The 12,745-nt window shown below is 38.6% G+C and overlaps 1 protein-coding gene across 3 annotated transcripts in view; it reads left to right on the plus strand.

Moving 5' to 3' along the window:
• Positions 1-10,764, plus strand: part of LOC140205214 (zinc finger protein 143-like) — a 64,553-nt gene extending 53,789 nt beyond the window's left edge. For 2 of the 3 annotated variants that reach the window (XM_072272612.1, XM_072272613.1), the window contains exons 13-16: positions 84-238; positions 1,968-2,129; positions 6,937-7,119; positions 9,449-10,764. In XM_072272612.1, coding sequence (XP_072128713.1) covers positions 84-238; positions 1,968-2,129; positions 6,937-7,119; positions 9,449-9,538 — 590 coding nt within the window. In that variant the 3' untranslated portion in view covers positions 9,539-10,764. Of the gene's footprint in view, positions 1-83; positions 239-1,967; positions 2,130-6,936; positions 7,120-7,371; positions 7,461-9,448 lie in introns of all 3 variants that reach the window. The other variant, XR_011887781.1, reaches the window with a different exon arrangement.
• The last annotated feature ends 1,981 nt before the right edge of the window (positions 10,765-12,745 follow it).

Raw genomic sequence — 12,745 nt, forward strand, 5'->3', positions numbered from 1 at the left:
TTATGGCTTAAATTAATCTTTTTTTCCCACTAAAATAGAAAAATAAAGTATCATTCTGTTTTTGTATAATTTTATTTCAAAAGTTTCTTCTGGGGATGAAATCCTGAAGGGCCAACCAATTACTTATGTAACAGGAGTTGATGAAGACACTGGATTATCTGGACAGGTTACCACTGTTACCCAGGCAAACGTCAGTCAACACATGGCTCTTATTGCTCAAGATGGTACGCAACAACAGGTAAGAATAAAAGGAAATGTGGAATTCCATCTGGGAAATTTACCTGGAGTCCGCCTTTGCTTGCTTGGTTTTTTTCCCCCTTCTCTTCTGATCTGAGTTCTTTCCGTTTGTTTTCCTTTTTGAAAAATATGCAGTTTTCATGCAAACAGGCCATAAAATTACAAAAATATTAAGCAGTACACAACCAATTTCTCTCAGATTGAAGGGTTATCCAGAAGTTTAATGGAATGCTAGTTTTATTTTTCATGGGTTTGGGGCTCTTCAATACACACAACAGGCTCCATTGAGAGGATTTAGTACATTTAAGTCACTTTGTTTTAAAAGGGCATGTGGCCAAGTGGTTAAGGCATTCGTCTAGTGATCTGAAGGTCGCTAGTTCGAGCCTCAGCTGTGGCAGCGTGTTTGTGTCCCTGAGCAAGGGACTTAACCACACATTGCTCTAGTGTCTGTGCAAGGAGTGGCGCCCCATACAGACTTCCAATCTGCGCCTTGTAAGGCATGAAAATGCCTGACGCAGGCCTTTCATGGTCTGAGTCGACGTTCCCCATTTTAAGAGGAGGTTTCTGGGTGTCCAACATAACGATGCATGTACAAGGGAAGCACGACAGTGGCTATATTTCATTAGGAGTTTTTGGAGATTTGGTATGCCACCAAAGACACTCACAAATTTCTACAGATGTACTATAGAGAGCACTCTAGCTGACTGCATCACCACGAGGAATTCTGCAGATGCTGGAAATTCAAGCAACACACATCAAAGTTGCTGGTGAACGCAGCAGGCCAGGCAGCATCTCTAGGAAGAGGTAGAGTCGACGTTTTGGGCCGAGACCCTTCGTCAACACGAGGAATTCTGCAGATGCTGGAAATTCAAGCAACACACATCAAAGTTGCTGGTGAACGCGAGTCTCGGCCTGAAACAGCATCAAAATAACCTGCAAAGAATTGTAAACTTAGCTCCATCATGGGCACTAGCCTCCTTCGTATCCAGGACATCTTCAAGGAGTGTTGCCTCAAAAAGGCAGCATCCATCATGAAGAACCCCCAACACCCAGGACATGCCCTGTTGTTATTGCTACCTTCAGATATGAGTATATGAGCCTGAAAGCGCACACTCAACGATTCAGGAACAGCATCTTCTCCCCTCCCTTCTGATTTCTGAATTAAAGTTGAACCTATGATGCACTGCTTATTTAATTTAACTATTTATATATATATATTGTGTGTGTATGTGTATATTATACTGTAATTCACAATTCTTTTTTGTATTATTATGTATTGCATTGTACTGCTGCTGCAAAGACAACATATTTCACAACATATGCTGGTGATATTAATCCTGATTCTGATTCGTTGGAAGCAATTCAGTAAAAGTTCAATACATTGATCCTAGGCATGGTCTGTGCTCTTTGGAATTTATAAGGAAAAGCATTCCTATTGACACAAAATTCTTAGTGGGCTGCAGAAAGTAAATGTTGGCAGGATGTTTCCACTCATGAGAGTTTAAACCAGAGTAAGAGGATCCACACTTAAGACTAAGTTGAAGAAAAAGTTATTCTCTCAAGTGATTAAGTATAGATCAATTGGGTTAGTCTGCAAGGATTTTTAAAAAATTCCTTGTAGACTTTTACTCAAGTGATCTTGTACTAGAGCCAAAGTAGTGGGCTGATTGTAGAAAATTCTTTAGTTCTGCATGCAAAAAGTTTTTATCTGCATTGCTTGTTTCTTTCAGGTTAGCATTTCTCAGACAGATCTCCCAGGGATTGGCAATACTATAACAATGGTTACACAAGATGGTACTACCATCACGGTCCCAGCACATGATGCAGTTATTTCAACACAGGATACCCATTCAGTTACAATGGTGACAACAGATGGTTCAGATGGTCAACAGGTAAAGCAATTGCTTTGTGTGATATCTTTGAAAGCAATGACATTCAGGATGTTTTTGTAAACTGTTGCCAGTCAAAGGGTCAGACTCGTGCATTAACCAATTGGAAGCTATATAAGTGCTACCTTACAGTATTTTTCTGAAAGTGCTGTTTTATCTCTTCCATAAACCCATCTACTATTCACAGTTGCACGTTTGTGCCCCAAATATTGTGATCTTATCAGACCTCATGCTTCATTGCAAGGTCAAGTTTATTATGCATCCAAAAATCTTTGGCTTCCACACTTAACCTGCAAGTCAGCGAGGTTGTTGACTTAACTATTGGATGTCCTCGTTGTCCACGGGAATGGTACCGGAGGATTGGAGGAAGGCGAATATTGTCCCCTTGTTCAAAAAAAGTAGTAGGGATAGTCTGGGTAATTATAGACTAGTCTGTGGTGGGAAAGGTGTTGGAAAAGATTCTTAGAGATAGGATCTATGGGCACTTAGAGAATCATGGTCTGATCAGGGACAGTCAGCATGGCTTTGTGAAGGGCAGATCGTGTCTAACAAGCCTGATGGAGTTCTTTGAGGAGGTGACCAGGCATATAGATGAGGGTAGTGCAGTGGATGTGATCTATATGGATTTTAGTAAGGCATTTGACAAGGTTCCACACAGTAGACTTATTCAGAAAGTTAGAAGGCATGGGATCCAGGGAAGTTTGGCCAGGTGGATTTAGAATCGGCTTGCCTGCTGAAAGCAGAGGGTCGTGGTGGAGGGAGTACATTCAGATTGGAGGATTGTGACTAGTGGTGTCCCAGAAGGATCTGTTCTGAGACCTTTACTTTTCGTGATTTTTTATTAATGACCTGGATGTGTTTTAGAAGGGTGGGTTGGCAAGTTTGCAGACGACACAAAGGTTGGTGGTGTTGTGGATAGTGTAGAGGATTGTTGAAGATTGCAGAGAGACATTGATAGGATGCAGAAGTGGTCTGAGAAGTGGCAGATGGAATTCAACCCGGAGAAGTGTGAGATGGTACACTTTGGAAGGACAAACTCCAAGGCAGAGTACAGATCCCCGAAAGTTGCCTCACAGGTAGATGGGATAATTAAGAAAACCTATGGGGTGTTAGCTCTCATAAGTCGAGGGATAGAGTTTAAGCGTCGCGAGGTAATGATGCAGCTCTATAAAACTCTGGTTCGGCCACAATTAGAGTACTGTGTCCGGTTCTGGTCGCCTCACTATAGGAAGGATTGGAAAGGGTACAGAGGAGACTTACCAGGATGCTGCCTGGTTTAGAGAGTATGCATTATGATCAGAGATTAAGGGAGCTAGGGCTTTACTCTTTGGAGAGAAGGAGGGTGAGAGGAGACATGATAGAGGTATACAAGATAATAAGAGGAATAGATAGAGTGGATAGCCAGCGCCTCTTCCCCAGGGCACCATTGCTCAATACAAGAGGACATGGCTTTAAGGTAAGGGGTGGGAAGTTCAAGGGGGATAGTAGAGTAAGGTGTTTTACTCAGAATGGTTGGTGCATGGAATGTGCTGCCTGAGTCAATGGTGGAGGCAGATACACTAGTGAAATTTAAGAGACTACTAGAGAGGTATATGGAGGAATTTAAGGTGGGGGGTTATATGGGAGGCAGGGTTTAGGGGTTAGCACAACATTGTGGGCCAAAGGGCCTGTACTGTGCTGTACTATTCTATGTTCTATGTGAAAGCATTTCCCAGATCACAGCACTATCCCTTTCCTGCCAGTCATGATTATCATGCTCTCTGTCAAACCTAATTTAATTAGTTGCTGTATTTAAATAATGAATATATTGCCAGAATGGACAAAGAAGTAGCAAATGAAATACAATTTTGGAAATGGGTAAGGAAGTGGCAAATGGAATACAATGTTGGAAAGTGTATGGTCATGCACTTTGGTGGAAGAAGTAAACGGGCAGACTATTATTTAGATGGGGAGAAAATTCAAAATGCAGAGATGCAAAGGGACTTGGGAGTCCTTGTGCAGGATACCCTAAACGTTAACCTCCAGAATGAGTCAGTGGTGAAGAAGGCAAATGCAATGTTGGCATTGATTTCTAGAGGTATAGAATACAAGGGCAGGGATGTGATGTTGGGGCTGTATAAGGCACGTGCAGTTTCTTATTTTAATAAGGATTTACTGACGTTGGAGAGGGTTCAGAGAATGATTCCAGGAATGAAAGGGTTACCATATGAGGAAAGTCTGGCAGCTCTTGGGCTGTATTCCCTGGAGTTCAGTAGAATGAGCGGGGGGGGGGATCTCATAGACACATTCCAAATGTTAAAATGCCTGAACAGATTAGATATGGCAAAGTTATTTCCCATAGTAGGGGAGGCTAGGACAAGAGGGCACGACTTCAGGATTGAAGATGTCCATTTAAAGCAGAGATGCAGAGAAATTACTTTAGTCAGAGGATGGTGAATCTGTAGAATTTGTTGCCACGAGCAACTGTGGAGTCCAAGTCATTGGGTGCATTTAAGGCAGAGATGGATATGTTCTTAATTAGCCAGGGCATCAAAGGGTTTGGGAAAAGACAGGGGAGTGGGGATGACTGGAAGAATTGGATCAGCCCATGATTAAATGGTGGAGCAGACCTGATGGGCCGAATGGCTTCTCCTATATCTTATGGTCCAAATTATTTTATTTTACCCTCCTTTTATAAACCTTCCCAGATTCTCTCAAGCCATGGGCTGTTTGTTTTAAAGTTGACTAGAGGCAGACTCCCTAGCAGATTAGGAGAATGTATCAAGATCATTTTTATGCTCTCCCATTTGCAAATTTTTGTTCATCTCCTAGCCATGAATTATTTCACTAGGAGTTGAACAATGGGGTGTCAGAAAAAATGCAAAGACTTTTGATTTTCCAAAAAAAAAACACTTTATTATGCTAGCAACACACATCAAAGTTGCTGGTGAACGCAGCAGGCCAGGCAGCATCTGTAGGAAGAGGTGCAGTCGACGTTTCAGGCCGAGACCCTTTATTATGCTACCTGGCTTAGTTCCATATTAAAGAAAAATTTTAATTCACTGTCTTTTCAAAGAGAATCTGTTTAATAGATCTCAGTAATTTAACAAACAATACTTGGGCCCATAATGTGTACTTTTACTCTCTGAAACTTCACTCTTTTCTCTTAATACAGTGGACCAAACTTCCTCTTCTGGGGTTCTAAACTTCCCTTTCTCTGTATTTTATCCTAACACCCCTTGTGCTCTCTTCAAATTCACCTTGTTTATGAGAACCACTTTCTACTTACTTACTGCCTATTATGCCACTGGCATTCAGGGCAGCAACGAAGGTCCTCCATCTCTGGCAGTGTGCAGAGCTTCTTTCATCATGTCAGCTTCCCCTCAGTTTTCACTACTGTCAGTCATGCAAGTCCCAAATAGAGACTCAAGAATACCATTGCACTCAGACGTAGAATGATTCTTCATTGCTTTTTCTGTAAAATTTTGTTTTACCAGTCAGAATTTTTAGCTGAGCTGAAGCCCCAAACCTGGAGGACTGCTGGACCACTCTTAAGCTGGCCTTTGACCTGTTTGGCATAGGTGACCTACCAAGAGCCAAAACATAAAGCCCTGACTCCAGCCAACATAGTTCTCCCAGTCATTGAGCATGCAAGCCTGCACACCCAACGACAAGGTTGTGGTGCTTTTGGAGGCACTTCCAAAAATCTACTAACCAATTTGTTTGTCGTCTTGATTTACATGATAATTGAAAGTGTTAATGATTCTCTCTCTCCTCAGGTCCCTTTTCTTTAAAAAAAACAACTTTCATCTATGTAAACCATCACATCATTGCCCTTACTTATTTGCTTATTTGGATGCCTTCAATCATGTTTTCGTCTCTGCCAAGATAGCCTTGCTGTCCAATATGATGTGATGAAGGTGATTGATAGCCCTTTTTCCTTCTCAATCTGTCTCTGTTTGTTACCTTTACATTGGATTTTTCAGTACTCTCAGGTCTACGCGCTTTGTTCTACCCTTCATAAACCTGAGAGTGTGTTAAATATTTTTACTCATACTCTCATTCACATTATGTTCCATGCACTTGTCAATTCTGTGGTCATTAACTAATACTAGCTCATAGTTAACATGTACCTCCATTTTGAAATTTTCACTTTTCTTGCCAAAATCCTGTGGTCTTGCCCCTCCAGTTTTAGAATCTCTCCCATCTGATTAACTCCCAGAGATCTCTTGATAAGCGGGAATCTACATTGCTAATCCTATTGGCAGCCATACCCTCAGAGACACATCCCAACTCTGGAACTACTTCTTCCTAAATCCCTTTGCCCCATTACCCCTCTTTAAAAAAAAGTTCTTCAAAAGCTATTTCTTTAACCAAGGTTTTGTTCATTCATCTCATACTTGTTATCAATCTTTTAAATATTTTGATAGTGTTCTTTATTAAAAGCTTTATACAATACAGTATTGAAATTATATTACAACAAACGGTATTCAACTCATCAGACTAGAGACAGTTAAGTGTAGCTGACCGTTAGTCAGCAGCTGTCTTTGGCATAAAGTTAAAAATACTGGGAATACTCTGTGTCCAGATGGAATCTTTGAAAAGAAAAACATCTTGGCATTTTAAATCTTTCGTCTTTTATCACAATCACAGATGTCACCGGCAAACCAATTATACACTCTTTAAATTTCTTTTGAGCTATAATCACTTCTGTGTAATCAACAGTTCCATTCAAAGCAATCATTGTCTACGTAACTTTTATGGAATGAACTAAATTTGACCGTACACGTTTTGCAAACTTTACTGAACTGAAAGCATCTGTTTCCTAAAGGTTGCTATCGTGACTCCAGATTGTGTGATGAGAGGTGAGACAACTATTGCTGCACTACAGGCTACGTCTGTTGAAGTGGAAAAGATGGTTACCCAGCAACACCATGAGCATCATTTAGTAACTGGAGGAGCACGGCCTGTTACACTGCTCGCTACAGCAAATGGCACTCAAATTGCAGTGCAGGTGGGTTTTTGAGCGTTTTCTCTTTATGTTAAAAAATATACAGTATGTTTTATCTACAACCACTATTTCAAAATTCTCTTAAAATAATTAGTTTAATTTTTAAAAAATTAGAATAACAGGGATACATGATAAATTTTGTGTTGTACTGCAGATGCCGATACACTTAAGCCCTCAGAATGACTGAATGCCAACACTCATTTGTATTGAAATTTTGACTCCCATCTCCCTTTAATTATATTCTTTTATTTTTAGGATGTTGCTACATTGCCAGTATTTTGAATGTAGAGAAGGAAAAAAAGTACCACATACATGCTGTACACCAATAAAGTTTGAGAGACCATGTATGTATTGCTATAAATCAAAGCCCTATTTGTATCAGCAGAATAGTTTGTGGCCACTTTAATAGTTAATATTTAATGATTTGTAGATATTATTGGGGGGAAGTTCCCTGTCTGGGCATGTATGAACATCGATACTGTTGTAAATTGATGCTTTCAATATTGTGATTGGAATCAGTAATTGAGTTCACTGACCAAATCATAAGCCTTTATGCAATCCATTTCTCAATGAATCAGAAACAATTATATTTAATAAAATAGTTTCAAAGCTAAAGTGTAACAGATTTGAAGGTGTATTTCCTCAGAGCCTCTCCTGTTATAATATTGAAAACTTAACATTGTCTAGTAATATGCTTTTTAAATCAAACTAACTTCTGTAATAAAGTTCTGACTAAATTCCTGGCCTTAGTCATTTATATTGCTCCTTCAAATGCAAAATAGAAGGAATAAATTTTCCACAATTCCCATACAATTTTCTGACCTGCCTTGCAGAGATGTTGAATCTTTCTTAAGTATTAAAGTCCTAGATTATTTGTTTAAGGTCAGTGAATATCCTTGGCCAGGGTTTATTACCTGTTCTGAGTTAATCTTGAGAAGATGTGAACGTGTAAAACTCAAAAAGAAAATTGCATCTAATCTCTAAGTTTTCTTAATGAGGAACATTTGACTTGTTTTGTAGATATAGGGTTAGGGTTTAGCATTAGGGTTAGATTTTTATTTAGCACAAGCAGGTACTCAGGAGGAAATCTGGTGTACAATGACCCTTTTTGCTGTAACCATAGACAGGAATACCACCTTATATTTTCTGCATTTGTTCAAGAGGTGTGGTCATTACCATTTTGGCCAGCATTATTACCCATACCATAAATATAGACTCCTAACTGCTGAATTGGATAAAGTCCAGATGAGGTAAGAGCAACAGTTTTTCTCCCTGAAGGGCATCAGTAACTATGAAGGGCTTTACCATGATCCTGTAATTTAATGGTCACTATTAAAATTGGATTCCTCAATTGTTGTGGTAATATTCAAATTTATAGAACGAGTCCTATACATGGACTAATCCGTTACCTCTTTGTTAAGCTACTATTCCTGTATTTTTACTGTTATTTCTAGAGAAAGGAAATATAAATTCATCTTAGCTGTTTATTTCATAAAAAACATTACTGATACAGAAGAAAGCTGTACATTTATTGTATTATCAGTATTATTTTCAGTACTGGCATATAAAAAATAAAGTTCAAAGACAAAATTTACTATTCAACTAGTTTAAACAAGTTTGAATGCCACCACAGCAGATGAGAAATTTAAATCAAAATTAATTTGAAATAAAAAAATTAAGCTGTGAGTATTAAGTTGTTTGTATTAATATTAAGTGCATTGAGGCTTTCAGGCTTTTATACCTTCTGCCCAGTGGAGGAGTGAGAAGAGGGAATGCCTGGGATGGGTGGAGTTTTTGATTATATAGGCTGATTTACAGAGGCAATAAGAAATCTTTTTAAAAATCCATAGTGGGGAAGCTAGTTTCTGTGAAATGCTAAGCCATGTTCACAACCTTCAACAGTTTCTTGTAGCCACATACAGCACAGTTACCATACCAAGTCAAGATGCTTCTCGATAGGATGCTTTCTGTGGTACAACTATAAAAATTTGTGAGAATCAAAGGGGATGTGCCATTTGTCTTTAGTCTCCTGTGGAAGTAGAGGCACTGGTGAGCTTTCTTGGCCGTGGCATTTATTGCGGTGTTGGTAGGGAGTGAAACTGTTAATGTTGCAGGAGTTGTTTTGATGAAAGATCAATGACATATTAATTTTGTTTTTTATCTTCACAAATAGTAACTGATCTGCTGATTATACCCAGTATCTTCTGTTCATGAGTATAGTATGATGGAACATCATACTGTATAAATGACACAATGATGAGAACTGAGAATTGCAGTTTTCTTCACAAGACCTATTTGATTTTCCAGCTCATTTGTTGCTTTTTTTTTACAGCTTGGTGAGCAACAATCATTGGAAGAAGCAATCAGAATAGCATCTAGAATACAGCATGGTGAGACCTCAGAGATTGATGAACATCAATAAAACTTATTGGAAGTGTCAGGGTTGCAGTTCTGCCTATTTCTAACAATAGCTGTACTGTAAAAAGTATGCAGATTGCATCACATGCAGGCTATATGTGGCTTTTAAACTACATATTTAAAGTTGCAATATATTCTGAATTTCATAAATTTCATGAATTTCTTCAACTTCATTTAAAATGGTAGTTGAAGATAACTTACTGACACAAAGTATGTGATTACAAACTGGTTCTGGGAATCTCAGAATTAATTTATCTCTATTTTCCCCTCTGAAATGTATACTATTCTAATTTATTTTATTTTTACTTAGATGCTTTAGATACACCACAATGTTAAAAAACCAAACCACAAAGGTAGAAATGAATGTGAGACTGAGCAAAATATTTGCTGTACTACTGATTACCAATTAATAGATGTGGACATTATTCCAAAGTTTACTAGATACATAAGTGAATTTTCCTCATCATTTTCAGAAAAGTTTGTATAAACATATCTTAATGGTATATTGCAGCTTTAGAATATAAATCATAACTGCCTGCAGACTCTGCACAGTCTTGACTAGACAAATCAGGTTCTTGATATTAAGGTACTTTAAACTGTAGGCCTGAAAATGTGGAGTGCCTGAGCATGCTTTGAAAACTTAGATCTGCATGAACTTCCACAAGTGGGAATATTATATTCTAGTACAAGCATTAAGGAATCTAACATGTTTGGGACTACAGTTTTACACTTATGACAATTGATTTCTTACTATAAAAAGATATTTGATCTTTTGCCTGTGACCAATTACCTGTAAATACATACTAATGCCTCAGATGTAACCTACATTTTACTTTTTACATATGATCATGTAAAAGTTTAAAAGACAGATTTTGGTTGTGCAATATTAAAGACATACAATCTAATTTCATGTTGCATTTTCTCCTTTTGTCAGGTGTTATTCTGAAAGCATTTTAAATTCTTAAAGCACAAAGAAAAAAAAAGCACAATAACTGTTTGAATGACCTGCTGAATATATAGTGATGAATCCTGTGCACAGGGTTTCAAACCAAGTATGCTAAAACTTGAGCAATAATTCCCATCTGTAGAAAATCTAGCTGATATACTAAAAGATGAAAGTCAGTTTAGTTAGAAGTTTCAAACAAGATCTTGTTCTATATTTTAAAAATAAAATTGGGGGGAGTGGAACTAAAATGTTTTGAAATAGCTTAATTTATCAGTAATATTGTTAGGGACTATTTTTTGTATATTAAAATTTTTTTGAAACTATTTTGCTTGTGAAAGTTTTTTGAATTTTGTTGTGACAAACTTGGAAAATCTGGCTTGCTTTGGGTAGTTGCATCAGAAGAATATGAATTACAATTTTACCACAGAATCTGAGTAATTACTTTGACTCCCTACCTTGATACTGAGTAAAACGTTCCAGTATAACATTGGTTCATGTGAAGTTGAAGTAGTTGACTTTGAAGAAAATTTAGGAGCTGCATTGCTTTACTGGTCATTTTTCTTTTACATCAAAACTCTAAATTATATTAATGGCTGTTTATTTTCTTGAGTCTGTTTTCAAAATAAATAAATAAAATAAAAGAGCTGATGATTTTTGCTGGCAAGGTAGCTACCTAAATTTTGAATCATTTCCAAGGTGTTCCTAATGTGCTAAGGTATTCCATTGATTGAGAATAATTTAATTTGTTTACTGAATAGTAACATTTCAGTGATCCTCTACTTTACTGTAAGGTCATTGCTGATCTTTACCAGTACTACTTTCTAGTACGGACCCTTAATATCCACTATTCTTTAATATTCTTATAGTACAAGTTGAATTGGTAGATCATGAGCCATATTGCTGCCAGAATAAATTTTATATACTTTTGAACACTGTGATTGGGGACTATGATTAGAAACAGCACATGTAATGAGCTTTTACAGTAATTGCAATTGTTTAACCAACAGGCTAAACAATATTTTTTTAAAAACAGTATGGTCAACTTGCAGTTTATAGAACTTGCAGAAGTTTATGGTCCTACTTGAAATCGAATGATTGAATTTATCCTGATTTTTTTTAAGAACTGTTTTTTGATGTACTTTCACCTTGGTCTGTGGAGCAGGAAATCATGGAGCGAGTCGGAGACAGTTCCTTGTGGACTTGATGCACCTGCATTAAGAGGCAAGTGGAGCCTGTCAGGACTTGTCTGTGGAGTGGGAGATTGCTTGGTCATTAGTAATTTAGCAAGAGCCACTAAAAAGAAGGGAGGTGTAAATGGAGTGGCCATTGTGTATAAGGGTTAGTGTTAGAGTGGTCAGGCTTTGGTGGGAACAGTCAGAAACTAGAACTTAAGCGTAAGAAGTTAGAACCAAAGGAATAACACACGTAGGCAGGATGATAGTGAAGGCAGTGGAGTGCTTCTCCTGTAAGATATGAGATTGCAGGATACCCAACATGCTCCCTAATGACGCCATCTGCAGGAAGTGCATCCAACTTCAGCTCCTGACCGACAAGTTTATACTCAGGACCATCTGAGAAGCTGAAAACATCATAGATGACACTTTACTGAGGTGGGTCACACCCAGCGTGCAGGCCTCAAATAGCAGATGGACCAGAAGTAAGGGGAGTAAGCAGTTGATGTAGGTGTCCCCCCAGCAAACAAGTATACTTACCCTTTCAGATACTGCTTGGGGGTGAACTTTCAGGGCACGGCATCAGCAACGAGGCCCACGGCACTGTGGCTCAGCAGGGAAGGGTAAAGTCAGGCAGAGCGATAGTGATGGGAGACTCAATGGAGGGAAGGACGGAAGATTCTGTGGCTGCGAAAAGAAATGCCAGGATGGTGTGTCGCCTCCCAGGTACTAGTGTACAGGATGTCTGAGTGACTGCAGAATATCCTCAAGAGGGTTGGTGAGTAGCTAGGGGTCATGGTGCACATTGGCACTAATGACAAGTGGAAAGAGGGAAGAGGTCCTGCGCAGAGGGTATAGGGAATTAGGAAAGAGACAAGATTTATAAGGTAGTAATTTCTGGATTACTCCAAGTAAGTGCCACGTGCTAGTCAGGGCAGGAATAGGATGATAGTACAGATGAATGAGTGGCTGAGGAATTGGTGCAGAGGGTAGGGTTTCAGGTTATTGGATAATTGGAACCTTTTCTGTGGCAGGGGTGTGCCTAAATGAGGGTAATCGATATCTTGGTTTCAAGGTTTGCTGATGATGCTCC

Source organism: Mobula birostris, chromosome 11 (genome assembly GCF_030028105.1).
Source record: "Mobula birostris isolate sMobBir1 chromosome 11, sMobBir1.hap1, whole genome shotgun sequence".
Taxonomy (NCBI): Eukaryota; Metazoa; Chordata; class Chondrichthyes; order Myliobatiformes; family Myliobatidae; genus Mobula; species Mobula birostris.